The sequence below is a fragment of the Hemitrygon akajei genome, chromosome 17, assembly GCF_048418815.1.
Source record: "Hemitrygon akajei chromosome 17, sHemAka1.3, whole genome shotgun sequence".
NCBI lineage: Eukaryota > Metazoa > Chordata > Chondrichthyes > Myliobatiformes > Dasyatidae > Hemitrygon > Hemitrygon akajei.
Window position 1 is genome coordinate 7,057,955 of NC_133140.1, and position 18,621 is coordinate 7,076,575.

The 18,621-nt window shown below is 40.5% G+C and overlaps 1 protein-coding gene across 1 annotated transcript; it reads left to right on the forward strand.

Annotated features, from left to right (window-relative positions):
• The first annotated feature begins 371 nt into the window (after positions 1–371).
• gins3 (GINS complex subunit 3) lies at positions 372–16,974 on the forward strand. Its single transcript, XM_073069628.1, has 3 exons — positions 372–627; positions 5,803–6,036; positions 15,330–16,974. Exons 1-3 carry the CDS (start codon positions 457–459, stop codon positions 15,558–15,560), a joined length of 636 nt encoding a protein of 211 aa, XP_072925729.1. The 5' UTR covers positions 372–456; the 3' UTR covers positions 15,561–16,974.
• Positions 16,975–18,621: the final 1,647 nt, after the last annotated feature.

The window sequence follows — 18,621 nt, forward strand, 5'->3', positions numbered from 1 at the left end:
GTTAGGCAATGTTTTTCCGCCGATATTTTGTAATTTAATTGAGATATTTACATATCTAATAATTTAAAACCAGAAGCTAAATCTATGGTTGACATGAGAAATTCTGCAAATGCTGATGATCTTGCGCAACACACCAAATGCAGGAGGCACTCTACGGGTCAGGCAGTATCTGTGGAAGGAAATGAACACCACACACACACACAGAATGCTGGAAGAACTGATGAAGGGTCTCGGTCCGAAACGTCAGCTGTTCATTTCTCTCCATAGAAACCCCCTGTCCTGCTGTGTTCCACCAGCAGCTTCGGAGTTGCTAAATCGATCGTTCTGTGTCTGGCTCCGTCGCTCGCAGTATCGGCTCTCTCTTGCTTTTCCCTAGCGACAAGCGCGCGGTGTTTGAGTGGCGGCGGCGGGTCCTTTACCGGTGGCCCAAGCTGCGCCTGCGAATATCGGATCCTAATGCCGCGGTCCGAATCGTATATTGTGGTGCCTCCCGGAGGGCTGGAGGAAAACTTTCTCAGTCTAGACGACATCCTGATGACCCAGGAGAAGGTCCCATGCCGGACAGAGACCGTGTTGCCACGTCTTGGCTTCCTGGATAAGGGCGGTGAGGCCGATCTCATCCCCGAGGTAAGAGAGAGGTCTGATGAAGGCTCTCGGCCCGAAACTTCGACTTTACTCTTTTCCATAGATGCTACCTGGCCTGCCGAGTTCCTCCAGCATTTTCTGTGTGTGTGTGGATTTGGATTTCCAGCATCTGCAGATTCTCTCGGAGAAGAGAGAGGGCCTGCCTACTGCTAGATGCTTGTACATCGGCCGGGTGTAATGTTTGGCGTACATACAAATATTGGTCTGGACTCGGTTTTATTGGATGGATCTTTTAATTAAATATATTGGCATTTCACTCAATATATGGGTAGACACTCTGAAAGGAGGTTGCTATCTTATTTGTTTAGGTTAGATTTTATTTTCTGATTATTGTTATATTCGCTCGCCAGGGGCATCTTCTAATTTGTTTTACCCTTAGATACTTATTCATAAACTAAAAACATAGGTTGCTGTAAAGTGTTACGCTAGCCACTACGCTACCACGCCTCCCTATGTGTCTTGGATTACAAGTCTATAAGCATGCAGAGGAAGGCAACACAAGTGGAAAAGGTGGTGAAGCAGGCATATGGCATGCTTTCCTTCATTTGGAGCATCAGTTTAAAAGTCAGGAAGACCTTTAAGTTGTTGGACTCTATTTGGAATATCGTGTGCCGTTTTGATGCACACTAAAGCATGGGTCTGTTAAAATGTCCTTTAAATATCTCAATTGTGTCTGCTTCTACCAACTACCCTGCAGGGCATTCCAGGTACCTACTGTTCTATTTATATATTAAAAAACTTGTTGATTTCCTTTAAAGATCCCCCCTCCATTATGCCCTCTAGTATTTAACATTTCCATATCAGGAGAAGATGCTCTTTCTGCCCTATCTATGCCTCTCATAATTTTATACAGTTCAGCCTCTGACATTCCAGCAAAAAACTTCCCAAGTTTGTCCAAACCGTTTTTGCACTCTAATCCAGCCAGCGTCCTGATAAACCTCTATGGCACCTTCTCTGAAGTCTCTCTATCCTTGCTTTAGTGTGTGTCAGAACTGCACACAGTATTCCTAATGTAGCCTAACTAAAGTTCAGATGATGAAAGTGAGCATGCCATATGCCGGATTTACCATCCTTTTTACTTGTGCCGCCTTTCTCTGTATGCTATGGACTTGTACCCTACACTACCTCTCTACATCAATTCACCTAAAGGTCTTGCCATTTTTCTGTATACATTTTGACCTCCCAAAGTTCAACAATAGATTTATTTAGATTAAACTGCATATTAAATTAATTTGCCCAAATTTCCAACTGATCTATATCCTATTTTGTCATTTAGCAATCCTCCTCAGCAGCCTACCTTGTGGAACAGCCACTCTACTTTCTAGAACAGCCTACTATGTGATATCTTTTGTGAATCATGCACTTGGACATCCATGTCCCTAAGCAAATCCGTGTTCTCTTTTCTTTGATTAGATTTTGTTAAAAATTAACTATCCAAATGGACACTTTTAACATATTTAATTCCGGTTTCCAGATCTTTGCCCACTTGCATAATCTGTAGTCTCACAATTTACTATGCTACTTAACATGTTAAATCAACAGGTATAGACTTTGGTGCCTTCATCAAAGTCAATGTCCTCATCCAGCCAGTATCCTCAACATCAATGCTCAGTTACGTTTCATAGGCATTCCACTTTGTCTGCATGCCTGACACTGAGTTCCCAAAGCAAGCCCTCAAGCAATTTTCAGAATGATATCGTCAAAACGTCTTTTAGAAAAAGTTTCATTCTTGTGAGAATTCCAAGCCAAAGATTGGTCAAACATCCAGAGGCATTGAAGAAGGCACCATGCTCTTGGATTCCTTTGGAAGCACATAAAGGCCATGCACAGACAACATGGGATAAATAATCCAGTCAACTTCCCTGGTTATTCTATCAAGCTCCTCCTGCCCCATCTCCAGCAGTCTGCAGACACAGTTGAGAACTCTCACTCACTTCAGAACCTATGGTTCTGCAGTGGAAGCAAGCCACCTTGAATTCAGGGAGCTCCTGCAGAGGTGGTTGGAGTTGTCAGTGGAAATCACGTACTGACACTAAATGGAGCTTCAGGGTGGAGACAACTTTGTGTCAGAGGTAATTCTGGCTACTTGAGTCTATCAGAACAAGTAACAAAATGTGAAGAGCTGTTATCCTAAATCTTCTTTAGTAAATGTCTTGGGCATAGTTACCAGATCCATTTCTAGAATTTATGGCAGCAGTATCTATAGGAACAGTTATAGTTATATTAAACCACATGTTTTGGATGTGCTTTCCCTATTAATAAAAAAAGTGACTAAAGATGTCTCAGGCAGGAAAACTAAATTGTGGGTTATTTATTTATTTACTTATTATTTCTTCATTTCTTGATACAGTGCAGAGTGGGTCCTTCCAGCCCGTCAGGCCTCATCACCCGAACCCTAACCTGATCACGGGACAACTTACAATGACCAGTTAACTTACCTGGTATGCCTTTGGACTGCGTGAGGAAACCAGAACACCCACACATTCCAAGGGGAGGATGCACAGAGACTCCTTACAGAATGGTGCTGGAATTGAACTCTGAACTTGGGAAACACCCTGACGCTGTCAGAGCATTGTGCTGACTGCTGCACTACCATGGCACCCAAAGTATTAAGCAATTTAATTTGCATATTTCTGTGAAAAGCTTTATTAATCTTTTTTTTTAGCAGGATTTCTTCTTGGGATTAAACAAATTATATTTTATTCCTTAAAGGAAATTTTATTTAAATTCATGGAAAGCTTTCATTTGGTGATGACATTCTCACCTCTGGTGTTGGAAGGTTGAAGGTTCTATGCTTGCATTTCAGTGATGCGCTATCAAAGGAATCATTTTGCATGAAATTTTAAACTGAGGCTACGTCCACACTAGACCGGATAAATCCGTAACCGAAACTTTTTCTCTTCGTTTTGACCCTCTGTCCACACTGAAACGGCGTTTTTCTCCCCTGAAAACGGAGATGTTCAGAAATGCTCTCCAGAGTGAATAAATCTGAAAACGCCTAATATCCGGCGTAGTGTGTATGGGGTAACCGGCTATTTTTAAAACTGCTGTCATGACGTGCCGGAACAAATGGTGGTGGCAGCGGGGCATTTCATTGTCTCCAACGCCACAACAATATCTGACAATAAATGTGTAACAGCCTAATGTAACATTGTATGGAAATACAAGATAACACTGATGAAGACATGTTTTATACATTTAACAAGGTGCTTTATTAATGTAAACACAAAGTACACTGCAGATACTGTGGTCAAATCAGCACGTACAAACAAGCTGGATGAACTCAGCAGATGCTGCCCGACCTGCTGAGTTCATCCAGCTTTATTAATGTATTGCTTGTGCAAACTTTCAATAGATGCAGTTGTCATTTTTGCCCAGTACAGGTAGTCCTCGAGTTACGAACGTCCGACTTATGGACAACTCATACTTATGAACCAAGGAAAGAGAACACTGTCTGCCATTTTAAGTTGGATCATGACGCCGTCTGCCATTTTAAGTCATTGCCATTGACACTGTGTTGAGCGTTGAACTTCGTATTTGGGTTAAATTTTTCTCAGTAAGATTCGCCCTGACCCCCCCCCCATTCTGGTTGGCTGGTGGCGCAGTGAGATCAGCGCCGGGCTTGAGAACGGATTTTCCCGGAGTTCGATCCAGTGACAGACCACTTCTGTGCCAGGTTGATGTTGATCCAGTGACTCCTGTACCAAACGTGCTGGATTGATGTCAAGCTTGCAACTTGACCTCATTAAGAAAAACACTGACACCTCCAGTTTAAATTCCCACGCGGAATATTGTGGAGGATCAAATACCCAAACCCAGCACAGCCCCTACTTGTCCCATTTAACGTGTCTCAGTGCAGTGGTCCTTAGGACCCGGTGGAGCTCGGGACCCGCTGCCCGTAGTTTTTCTGTTTCATTGATGGGAAGCGATCGTGATTGAAAATAAAGTGGAAATAATAAAACGTTTGGAATGTGGTGAAACACCATCGGTCATTGGAAAAGCGTTAGGCTACAGTCGGTCAACAATCAGAACAATTTTAAAGGATAATGGATAAAATGAGCATAATGGAGCATGTGAAAGGCCCTGCCCCGATGAAAGCTACAATTATCACTAAACAACGCAGTGGTTTAATTATTGGAATACATACATTTCTTAAGTGTTTTATATGCATAGAAAGGTAAAATATATACTATATACTAAGACAAACATTTGACTAACTGATGCTAAATAATACCAGATGTATTAGTTCCAACTTACATACAAATCCAACTTAAAGACGGACCCAGAAACGGAACTCATACGTAACCTGGGGACTGCCTGTAACTCATTTTATTGCACATGTTAAATACAGCAAAATAATACACAAAGACATGGCAAAAGTAAAGGCAAACAAATGAGGTAACAGCAAATTTCACTTTTGCCCAGTAACAAGCCTCATTGCATTTAGTTGTAGCTGTCGTCCCTTTCATCAGTGAAGAGACTAAGGCTGTAGGAAATGTTTCTGGACAAACGCGCACCAAGTCTTTAGTTTGGCAATTTCCTTTTAAGTTTTTCTACTCTGTAACTGGACAAACGCGCACCAAGTATACCGTTCCCTTTTCGCTTGTTTTCTGTGTGTCCTGTACAGGAGGAGGAGATTCGCCCAAGTATCCATTTTAATGTGGACAGAGGTATTTTTAAAAACACCTAGTGTGGACGCCTGTCGTTTTTATGTGAAACAGGTGTTTTCAAAATTACCCTGTCTAGTGTGGACATAGCCTAAATCTAGCTCATGCATTTAAATATTTATAGCCATAGATAAGTAAGAGCACGTGAGTTCTGATGTCCTATCTAACACTTGTCAACAATTCCAATATTACTGCTGTGGATTATCAGATCAATTATCTCCTCCCTACTTGTGAGACAACATTGGTGCCATGTTTACCTATGTTAGAACAGTGATTGTGTTTCTATTTCTAAAGTTTCTCATTGTCAATGCAGTGTTTTGGAATACACTAAGGATGTAAAAAGTGATGCTTTTTTTGCTTATCGTGTCTAGTTTTCGCGAGTGATGAACATCCCAAATTTCCATTTTTTCCAAGAATTACCAACTGAACTTAGTTTTGGATTGAGTTGCTGCTACCTAATTTTTAGATGAATTTATTTTTATTTGAAAAGGGTACGAAGATAGAACTGCCTCTTTGGATGGCGAAAGGATTGTGTGACCCCAAACGCCGCATCGTGTCTGCCAGCATTCCAAAGGTGTATAGAGATGGTTGGCGGACTATTTTCAGTGCTGATGCAAAGGTAGTGGATTTGCACAAAATGGGGCCATATTATTATGGGTTTGGAACACAGCTGCTGCATTTTAACAATCCAGAGAATACAGAAATTGCTCAGACTATCCTACAGGTGTGTATTCCATTTTGCTGCATTTTAATATGTCAGTTATTGAATAATAAGAAAATTCTGTGATTAATGGAAATAAAATTGGAATATTCAGCATATTTAAGAGAGACAGTGTTAAATATTCAAGCTGATTTTCACCAGTGGCAAGAAGTTCAATGTGTAACATATTTCAAGCAAAAATTGAAGGAGGGAAAGAGTGGAGTATCTCATAGTTTGAAGTATACTGATTAAATGGAAAAAAAATCTTCCGCAGTATCATAGGTATTCCCTCTTACTATTCTTTCTCTCTCTCTCTCACTTTTTTTTTTGACTTGTTTCGCAAACATTTTAATGAGGCACGGTTGTTTTTCTAACTTTGTTGAGCTACAGATCAGGTCACTATTCATCTTTTCTTTGCTAGTTTATTATCATGTCCTGTGTTTCTGAGCCAAATGTGCCAGAATATGCTGTTCCCCAGCAATTTATGAGTGAGAAGGGGAAGATTTAGCATGAAAAGCAACAAAATAACCCATGATGCTATGGCATTAGCTGTGTGAAAGAAAGAGTTTCTTTAATATAGAATCTATCATATCTCATACTGTCCCAACTGATTTATCAACAACTTATTATATTTACTCCTAGAACATCTTAGACATTTCTCAATGGCAAGTCCTGGCTTTTAGTGGCTTGGGACAACTTGCTAACCAGAGTATTGAGGAAAATATTCTTTGAATAGAGCCATGAGAACTTCTAAAATACATCTGAGTCATCAGAGCAGGCAGATCCCTTGAAACAACAACAACACACACACAAAATGCTAGTGGAACACAGCAGGCCAGGCAGCATCTATAGGGAGAAGCGCTGTCGACGTCTCGGCCCGAAACGTCGACAGCGCTTCTCCCTATAGATGCTGCCTGGCCTGCTGTGTTCCACCAGCATTTTGTGTGTGTTGTTGTTTGAATTTCCAGCATCTGCAGATTTCCTCATGTTAGATCCCTTGAAAGGTATTTTATTGAAAAGAGAGCGTCTTTGACTATGCAGCATTTCATCGGAGAATCGCTTTCAGCCAATGATTAGAGCTTAAAACCAGTGGTGGACATTAAACAACAATCTTTCAGCTTAATAATGAGAATAATATCAATTAATTGCATCTTAATTTTCCCTGATAATAGAACAAACTTGCTGTCTCTCCTGATTATCCCCTCTTATCAAAACCATAATTAATAATGAAAGACAAATGTAAAGAATAAAATGATAATGCATGTTTAATAGAGCTGACAGTATATTCTTGACAGGTTGACCATGGTAGCCTGAAATTACTTATCAAGAATTGTATTTTGGGAGCACAGTGCTTGATTTCCTGCTCCTTTAACATCCATGATAATAAAGCAATTAGCATTAGGAAGGGCTTTCTTTCCCTTCTCTTCACCCCCCCACAATAAAAGTTTGTTATATTATGTAGCCTGAGTGCAGTAAAACTTGGTTCTTGTCAATTGTTTTGAAAGAATTATAGTCTCCAGTTCTAGTATAGTAGTGAATGAGAAGTGATTTATTTGTATGAGTAGTTACTTTACTCATACAAATAATTGAAAATAATCATTAATTTTCAATTGTCTATTGCAATACTCATATATTAGTGAAACCACAGCAAAATTAAGAAGCATCACTGCTGTAAAGGGCCTTGTGCTTTTTTGGAAGTTAGTTGCAAGAAAAAGTTTGTGAACCCTTTGTAATTACCAGGTTTTCTGCATTAATTACTTATAAAATGTAGTCCGATTTTCATCTAAGTCACAATAGACAAACACTATTTGCCTAAACTAGTAACACTTAAACAATTGTACAACTTCTCATCAATACTGAGTACACCATTTAAACAATCACAGTCTAGGTTCAAAAAAGAATGTGAACCTCTGGGGTAGTACCTTCTAAAAAAGCTATTTGGAGTCAGGAGTTTCAGTCAATGAGATGAGATTGGAGGTGTGGGTTGTAGAGGTGTCCTGCCCTATTTTAAAAAAGGCATACGAAGTCAGGTTACTGACAGAGCCTGCTCTTCTTAAGAAAGATCTTTTTATGTCAGTGTCAGTGCTGTGCAATTGCTCAGCAAAAGGAGGTGTAAGGCACTCCTTCCATCCGATAGCCTACAGGTCACCCTTGGGCAAGGGTACTTGTTTAGCCTCCCACGTGAAGCCATGGTTTGCAGGTGGTGGATGGTTTTTACAAGCAGATTCTACAAATTGGAATTTATGGTTGTAAAACTAAAAACACTGGGCAGATGAATCTGCTGATCAATGGCCAGGGTTACCCGTCCAGTAAGGACACTGCAACTGAAGAAGGCAACGGGAAACCACTTCAGTATTCCTCCCTTGTATAATCATGAACTCAAGTCAACTACGGTCTCAGCTCAAAGATGTGAATGGAGTCTTCACCGAAGGAGCCTCATCCGGTAGAGGATCTCATGCGCCACAGGTGAACCTCGACCATTATCCAGCGACTGTCGGCAGATTAAAAGCAAAGAAGATCAGACTAGCAACCTGGAATGTAAGAACCCTTAAAAAATAAAATGGTTGTCTCTCGGGGTCTGAGGAAGACTACATTGTGCAAGGTGGCAGTGTTTTTTACAAGGCCAAGTTGCGAGCTCGACATCAACCTGGCACGGAAGGGGAGCGTGCTCAGGGGTGGTCTGTCACTGGATTGAACTCGGGAATCTCCATTCTCGAGCCTGACGCTGATCTCACTGCGCCACCAGCTGACCTTTGTGCAGTGTAACCAGTGCGTGAAAGATATTAAAGTGGAAAAGCCTTGCACAGAGACAATCCCACACTCTCAGCCTCAGAAGTCAGGATCCAGTGGCATGAAGAATTGTTACGTCTGGCAACTTCCTTGGCTGCATTGTATGGCCCCACCCCGGGTTTCCTCCACCTGATCCACCAAAGCAGTCTACGCATGCTGGGATGAGCAAATTCCTATCTCACCAAGGGTTTCAGACCCGCTGGCTACCCTCACCTGATTTAGATGGCCTGTCGAAGCTGTTGCCCGGGGTGTGGCCGCTGTCGCATGCAAAGAACTACGAGGAGCCACAGGTGAGAGCTGGGCGTTGGTGGGGACCAATAGATGACAAGCCACTCCAAGGAGTGCGACAAGCAGCCCCCCCCCCCCATCTAGAGCTGCTACCCCTCCCATGCACCCTTTAACCAACCTGGTAAACTAGACAACATCAAACAGGAAATGGAAAAATTAAAAATCAACATCTTCGGAATATGCGAGATGAGATGGAAAGGAGCTGGTAAAACAAGCTCAGAGGGATATACTGTCATTTACTCAGGAGGAGAAATACATGAAAAAGGTTTTGGAATTATGTTAGATGAAGAACATGCAAAATCAATAAAAGGCTATTGGACAATATCAGATTGAATGTTACTTGTGAAACTACATGCAAAACTTTTTGACATCAACGTCATTCAAGTTTATGCCATGACAGCAGTGAAGAAAACATCAAACAATTTTATGACGAACAAGAAACAGCATTAAGGCAATGTAAAAGCTCAGAAAATACCATTATTCAAGGTGACTTCAACGCAAAAGTAGGCAAGACTAAGGACGAGGACAATATTATGCATAGGTGAGAGAAATGAAAGAGGTAAACGACTAGCTACATGGGTCACCAAAGAAGATTATATAATTGGTAATACCGTCTTCAAGCAACACCCGAGAAAACTATGGACATGGAAGAGCCCAGGGGATAACACCAGAAACCAGAATGATTACGTGCTTATAAGGAGAAGGTATAGAAATGCTCTGAAATCAAGGAAAACATATCCAGGTGCAGACTGCTACAGTGATCATGTACCAATAATCAGCGTGATGTACCTGAGACTCAGAAAGCTTAAAAGACCAAGAATAGAGCCAAAGCTGAATTTAGGACTTTTGAGAAAAAACAGTGACATCAATAATGAATTCCAAATAACAGTGAAGAACAAATTCGAGGCTCTACAAAACATCACTATTATGGAATGGGAAAACCTCAGACAGCATAACACAAGCAGGACAAGAGGTGATACCCAAACAACAGAAAAAAGCTAAAAAGAAATGGATGACAGAAGAAATTCTGAATCTTATGGAACAAAGAAGAAAATGTAAGGAAACGAAGAAGCCTAAGTATCTGTGCATGCACAGATAACAACCAAGTGCAAGGAAGCAAAAGAAAAATGGCTTAAAGACAAATGTGAGTTAATAGAACAATCGCAAAAGACCAACCACAGCAAACGTATGCACAACGAGATCAAAGGGGTCACAAATCGGAAGAAAAGCGGGGCAAAAGATGGATCTACAATTATGGAAAAGGGAAAAATAATGCAAAGATGGTCAGAATACATCAAAGACCTATACGACAACAAAGACCGAGAGGACAACTTTGGTATTGGCAACCACAACGAGGGCCCAGCAATACTGAAAGAAGAAGTGGAACATGCTATGAAGAAAATGCGAAAGGGGAAATCATCAGGACCGGATAACATTCCGGTTGAACTGTATGAAGCACTTGAAGATTTTGGTGTAGAGAAATTAACAATCTTACTGAATAGAATATACAACAGTGGCAAAGCACCAGAAGATCTTTTAAAGGCAGTATTCATTGCATTGCCAAAGAAACCAGGTGCAACAGAGTGTGGACAACACAGAACAATTAGTTTAATAAGCCACTCACAAAAATTCTACTTAGAATCATCATACTCAGAATAAGAAACAAAATTAAAGCAGAGATCAGTGAAGAACAGTGCAGCTTTGTCGAAGGCAAGGGAACATCAAATGCAACTTATATTCTCAGGAATATTATTGAAAGGTCAATAGAAGTACAACAAGACCTATACTTCTGTTTCATTGACTACACAAAAGCTTTGACACAGTGAAACACTAAGTCATCATGAAAATGCTTAAAGATATTAATATCGACAGAAAAGATCTAAGAATACCCAGGAATCTCTATTGGCAACAAAGTGCAGCCATATGGATAGACAATGAGATTGGTGACTATCAGCCAATAAAGCGAGGAGTCAGACAGGGTTGTATTCTATCACCAGACCTGTTCTCCCTGTATAGTGAAAATATCATGAGAACCAAACAAGACCTACCTGGATTAAGTATAGGAGGATACAATATCAATAACCTCCGCTATGCGGATGATACAGTACAGATAGCAAACAGTGAAGTAAATTTACAGAAACCAGAATCTACCATCAACACAGAGAGCAAAAGACTTGGCCTAACCTTAAACAAAAAGAAAATTGAAGTAATAGTAATATCAAAGAAATCTGATATCCCAAACTGTAGGATTGTATTGGGAAATAAAATCCTGAAACAAGTTCACAACTTCAGATACCTTGGATCATGGGTAACATCTGATGGCAAATGCAAAACAGACATAAAAGCAAGAATAACAATGGCAAGAACAGCATTTACAGAAATGAGAAACATCCTAACGAACATGAAGATAACAATTGACATCTGCCTTAGAACTCTCAGCTGCTACATTCTTCCTATATTGATGTATGGCTGTGAGTCATGGACCATCACAAATACAATGGAAAAAAGAAGCAGTGCCGCAGAGATGTGGTTCCTCAGAAGAATGCTATGCATATCATATACGGACACGATAACCAACAAAGAAGTTCTACAGAGAATGAAAACAAAACGTACATTACTTGAAAAATATCAGAAAACAGCAATCAAAATTCTTTGGACATATCATGCAAAGAGAGACATTAGAACATTTAGTTACAACTGGAAGGAAAAAGAAGCAGAGGCAGAGAGAGAATGAAAATGATAGATGGATTAACATCATGGTTAGAAACGGGAGGCAACAACTACAATTCGGAGGGTCAGGGACTGTGATGGATGGAGAGACATGATCGCCTACTCTGAATGGCAAGGCACATGAACTGCTATGTGCACTGTGGTTCAATCAAAACAACTTTCAGAGGACCTTAGAAGAAAAATGCACAAAGCTGGAAAAGACTACAAAAGCATTTTTAAAGACGTGAATGTTCAACAGCCCACAGTAGGAGAAATTCTTGACAAATGAAGGAAACTCAGTACTGCTGCTATTCTCCCTAGAAGTGGACATCCTGCAAAGATCGCACCAAGAGCACAATGTGCAATGATGAAGGAGGTGAAAAAGAACCCAGGGTTAACAGCAAAAGACATGCAGAAATCTCTGTAACTTGCTAGAGTCTCTGTTCGTGTCCACTACAAGAAAAACACTGAACAAGAATGGTTTTCATGGAAGGACATCACAGAGGAAACCACTGCTCTCCAAAAAAATACATTGCTGCACATCTCAAATTCACAAAAGACCACCTGAATGTTCTACAACACTTCTGAGACAATGGTCTGTGGATAGATGAGACAGAAGTTGAACTTTCTAGCAGAAATGCACAGTAGTATGTTTGGAGGAAAAAGGGCACTGCACAGCAACACCAAAACCTCATCCCAACTGTGAAGCATGGTAGAAGGAGCATCATGGTTTAGGGCTGCTTTACTGCCTCAGGGCCTGGACAGCTTGCTATCATTGAGGCAGTAATGAATTCAAAATCGTATCAAGTCATTTTACAGGAGAATGTCAGGGTAGTAGTCCATCACCTGAAGCTTAACAGAAGTTGCATGATGCAGCAAGACGATGATTCGAAACGGAAGAGTAAATCAACAACAGAATGGTTTAAAAAGGGGTCATGAGAAGGCCTTGGCGAGCAGGATTAAGGAAAACCCCAAGGCATTCTATATGTGAAGAACAAGAGGATAAGACTTGAGAGAATAGGACCAATCAAGTGTGACAGTGGAAAAGTGTGTATGGAACTGGAGGAGATAGCAGAAGTACTTAATGAATACTTTGCTTCAGTATTCACTTGGAAAATGACCATGGCGATTGCAGGAATGACTTACAGTGGATTGAAAAACTTGAGCATATACACATTAAGAAAGAGGATGTGCTGGATCTTTTGGAAAGCATCAAGTTGGATAAGTCTCTGGGACAAGATGAGATGTATCCCACGCTACTGTGGGAGGTGAGGGAGGAGATTGCTGAGCCTCTGGCAATGATATTTGCATCATCAAAGGGGACAGGAGAGGTTCTGGAGGATTGGAGGGTTACAGATGTGGTTCCCTTATTCAAGAAAAGGAGTAGAGATGGTCCAGGAAATTATAGGCCCGTGAGTTTTACTTCAGTGGTTGGTAAGTTGATGGAGAAGATCCCGAGAGGCAGGATTTATGAACATTTGGAGAGGCATGATATGATTAGGAATAGTCAGCTTGGCTTTGTCAAAGGCAGGTCGTGCCTTATGAGCCTGATTGAATTTTTTGAGGATGTGACTAAACAGATTGATGAAGGTTGAGCAGTAGATGTAGTGTATATGGATTTCAGCAAGGCATTTGATAAGGTACCCCATGCAAGGCTTATTGAGAAAGTAAGGAGGCATGGGATCCAAGGGGACCTTGCTTTGTGGATCTAGAATTGGCTTGTCCACAGAAGGCAAAGAGTGGTTGTAGATGGGTCATATTCTGCATGGAGGTTGGTGACCAGTGGTGTGCCTCAGGGATCTGTTCTGGGACCCTTTCTCCTTGATTTTTATAAATGACCTGGATGAGGAAGTGGAGGGATGGGTTAGTAAATTTGCTGATGACACAAAGGTTGGGGGTGTTGTAGATAGTGTGGAGGGCTGTCAGAGGTTACAGTGGGACTTTGATAGGATGCAAAACTGGGCTGAGGTACAGCAGATGGAGTTCAACCCAGATAAGTGTGAGGTGGCTCATTTAGTAGGTCAAATATGATGGCAGAATATAGTATTAATAGTAAGACTCTTGGCAGTGTGGAGAAGCAGAGGGTTCTTGGGGTCAGAGTCCAAAGGACACTCAAAGTTGCTGTGCAGGTTGAATGTGTGGTTAAGAAGGCATTTATGAACCGTGGGATTGAGTTCAGGAGCCAAGAGGTAATGTTACAGTTGTATAGAACCCTGCTCAGACCCCACTTGGAATACTGTGCTCAGTTCTTGTCACCCCACTACAGGAAGGATGTGGAAACCATTGAAAGGGTGTAGAGGAGATTTACAAGGATGTTGCCTGGATTGGCGAGCATACCTTATGAGAATGGATTGAGTGAACTTGGCCTTTTCTCCTTGGAGCAATGATGAAAGGTGACCAGATAGCGGTGTATAAGATGATGAGAGGCATTGATCGTGTGGATAGTCAGAGGCTTTTTCCCAGGGCTGAAATGGCTAACACGAGAGGGCACAGTTTTAAGGTACTTGGAAGTAGATACAGAGGAGATGTCAGGGGTGAGATTTTTATGCAGAGAGTGGTGAGTGCATGGAATGGGCTGCCGGTGACAGTGTGGTGGCCGATATGATAGGGTCTTTTAAGAGACTCCTGGATAGGTACATGGAGCTCAGAAAGATGGGGGGCTTTGGGTAACCCTAGGTAATTTCTGAAGTACATATTTGACACAGCATTGCGGGCTGAAGGGCCTGTATTGTGCTGTAGGTTTTCAATGTTTCTATGTAAAAGAAGAAAATTCAGATTTGAAATAGTTAAGTCAGAGTCTAGACCTTAACCCAATTGAGATGATGTTGCATGACCTGAAGAGGGCTGTTCATGCAAGGTATCCCAGAAATATTGATGAACTGAAACTGTTTTGGATGGAGGAATGGTCTAAAATTCCTCCTTACCATCGTGCAAGTCTGATCAGCCAGTACAGGAAATGTTTGGTGGAGGTTATTGCTGCTAATGGAGGTTCTACCAGCTATTAAATACAAGGGTTCACATTCTTTTTCAAACCTGGACTGTGAATGATTGAACAATGTGTTCAATAAAGATACGAAAAGCATAACTGTTTGTGTGTTACTAGTTTAGACAGACTGTGTTTGTCTATTATTGTAACAGATGAAATTGCAAAAGATTCACAAACTTTTTCTTGCAACTGTTGGTATGAGTAGAGGTGCAACTGCCTAAATGTCATACGTGGTAGATAACAGCCAGTAAAAAGTTCAAGTTAATGAGGGTTTTAAAGAATATTAGCCAATAAAATTTGTAATCTAAGCTACAATTAAAAGATATTAGTATAGCAGGTTCATTTATTTTCAAACTACTGCATTCAGCACCATTTTATACTGCAAACTGTGCAAAATCAATGCATTTATTTACAATCTTCTGGAGTGATTAATTTGGGAATAACCTCAGTATTTTCATTCTGGATAGAATTTGTAGTGTCATCATATGCTGGTGTTTAAATGTACTGTTTTATAAACTCTTGACTATAATCACTCTTGGCACAGACATTTGTCAATCGTTTCCGTCGGATCATGGATTCCTCACAGAATGCATACAATGAGGACATTTCAACGCTTGTGGCTCATCTGGATGAAATGGAGCGAGAACTGTTTCGAGATGGTCAAAAGGGATTGAACGACTTCCAAAAGTGGGAGAAGGGGCAAGCTGTCCAAATCACCACTTCCAACCTAGTTCAGAGCTATGGTAAACGGAAATTTTCAGATATGGAAGCCTAAGTTCCTTACACAGCTGGTCATAGACATGATAAGAAACAGTATGAGGATTCTTCTCAAATAAACGTGGATTTCCTTCATCTAAAAATAAATCCTCATAAGCTGTGACTGGGTTATTCACAGTGATCAAAACTAAATTAAATGGATATACTGTAATGAAATGGGACAAAATCCTGTTGATTGAGTGATTCCACTGTTCACCACACACCTACACCTACATGCACCCACCTTATGAAGTTAAATATTGATGCAGACTAATTGTTTGATTACTGCGGCGTTTTGAATGTTAAAGGTTAACATTTGAATGTTAAACTCCCTTAATTTTGAGCCGTGTTAGTATCCATTATGGAAACCCTGAATCATTGCTGTGAAATCAAATGGAATTTAATTTTGTACCATAGCAACAGGGAAGGATACAAGGTGAAAACTAAATTTCTAATACATCCAGTGCCACATTTTCCTCCTTCACTTTATTATAGGTTTGACTTGCCCTTTAAAGCCAGAGAAGGAAGATTTCAGTACACTTCGTGAGAAGCAAGTACAATGCACGTGGCTTCTTGTTTAGATATTTAATGAAGGCTGTATAATGTTAAATCATTGGTTCTTTGCTCTCTGAAACAACCTTATAGGCAATTATTCTCCTATCAGCAGGCCAAAGAATCAAGTGTTGGGCTTTAACTATCAAAACTTCTAGCTCCAGTCTCTTTGAATTTGACCAGTGTTCATCTCTTGAGCATTGTACAGTATTGTCTTTTCATTTGAAGGATAGACAGGAATAGCATGTTTTGCCTTTGTTTTGATTGTTGATGTAATTTAGTTACTATTTGTTTCTTAACTCTCTGCTGTACCACAATTTGCTCCTGAATTTCAGAATAATTGTAAATAGAACCATATGCTTTTTATAAGACTTTGTAATACTTCTGCTACTAGAGAGGGAATGAAAGATGCAATTTGTAGTGCTGTTGAATGCATGAGAGTGAAACTTACATTCTAGATCACTAGTTTATTCCTCCGGACATTTTTATTTTCAAGTCTAATTCTATATGGTCTTTGGGTTTAAATTGCTAGGAATTGGAATGTAGACTGCATTCTCTAATGCCCTTTATTAATATAACATGTTTCACAGTGGGTATGTATTGCACTGATATCATAGGCTTCTGATGACACTAAAACAAGGGTAAATGTTGGCTGCTGCCAAGAGATTGTGTTAAAACTTTGATAATGCATCCCTCTGTCATCTAAATATACCAAGCATATAATATATTTACTGACTGGTGTGTCTTAGAGCTATGAGTATACCATCTGCTAATCTTCTTGAAATTGTATTCTTTTCAATTCCTCTTTGGTTTTGTACTTCTAAGCTATTTTTGTGTTTTAACATTAGATGTGAGAAGTTCTATATAAATAGTCATACTGATTTCAATGCTGTCATTATTTTATGAACACAATATGTGACAGAAAATGAGTAACTATTTAGCCAATCATATCTGTGTAGCTCTTTGAAAGAGGGATGAAATAATCCCACTTACCTGCTTTCATCCATCTCCTGGCTCCACAGCATTGTGAGTTTTGTTCCTATTTAAATGTATACGAATTTCCCTTTTTGAAGTACAGTATGTAATTGAATCATTCCAATCACTTTCAGAAGGTAAATTCCAAAATACAGTAATTTTATGACTAAAAAGAAATCAACTAATCTTCACTCAATATTTTTCCATATTTACATACACACAATTTTGGCAGCCTCAGGCCATTGGGTTCTACCTGTTTCTAATTGAAGTACAGTACTGTGCAAATGTCTCAGATAGATAGATATATATCTATCTGTCTCTAAGGTGTCTGAGACTATTGCACAGTAATGTAGCAATTTTATGCATTGCACTGTACTGCTGTCACAAAAAACAAATTTGATGACATACTGTATGTGAGTGGTGATCAACCCAAGTCTGACATGGGTCCATTTTATGGACTGAGAGTGGGAAGGGGGCAGGGAGAGGGGAAGTATGGTTGGGAAAAGAGGAAGGGAGAGGGGAGGGAGTGGGAAACACCAGAGAGACATTCTGTAATGATCAGTAAACCAATTGTGTCAATCAAATGAACTTGCTTGGTGTCATTGTGTCTTTGAGATAGACAGGCAGTCCCCGGGTTACGTAAGAGTTCCGTTCCTCAGTCCGTCTTTAAGTCAGATTTGTACGTAAGTCGGAACAAGTACATCCAGTATTATTTAGCGTCAGTTAGTCAAACATTTGTCTTAGTATATAGTATATATTTTACCTTTCTATGCATATAAAACACTTAAGAAATGTATGTATTCCAATAATTAAACCACCACGTTGCTTAGTAATAATTGTAGCTTTCATCGGGGCAGGGCCTTTCAGATGCTCTATTATTCTCACTTTATCCATTATCCTTTAAAATTGTCCCGATTGTTGACCGACTGTAGCCCAACGCTTTTCCAGTGACTGATGGAGTTTCACCTCTTTCCAAATGCTTTATTATTTTCACTTTATTTTCAATCGCAATCGCTTCCCGTCAGTGGAACAGAAACACTGCAGACGGCGGGTCCCAACCTGCGCTGGCTCCCGAGGTCCGCTGGGTCCTAATTTCCCTGCACTAATTTCCCTGGGTCCTAAACTGCACTGCACTGAGATAGGTTAAATGGGACAAGTGGGGCTGTGCTGGGTTTGGGTATTTGATCCTCCACAATATTCCGCGTGGGAATTTAAACTGGAGGTGGCAGTGTTTTTTTTACGAGGTCGAGTTGCGAGCTCGACATCAACTCGGCACGGATGGTATGAGAGTCATTGGATCAACATCAACCCGGCACGGGAGCAGTCTGTCACTAAATCGAACTCTGGAACCTCCGTTCTCCAGCCCGGTGCTGATCTGACTGCGCCAGCCGATCGGAATTGGGGGCGGGGTCAGGGTGAATCTTACTAAGAAAAATTTAAGCCAAATACAAAGTTAAACACTCAACACAGTGTCAATGGCAATGACTTAAAATAGCGGACGGCTTCGTGATCCGACTTAAAATGGCGGATGGCGTTCTCCTTCCTCGGTTCAT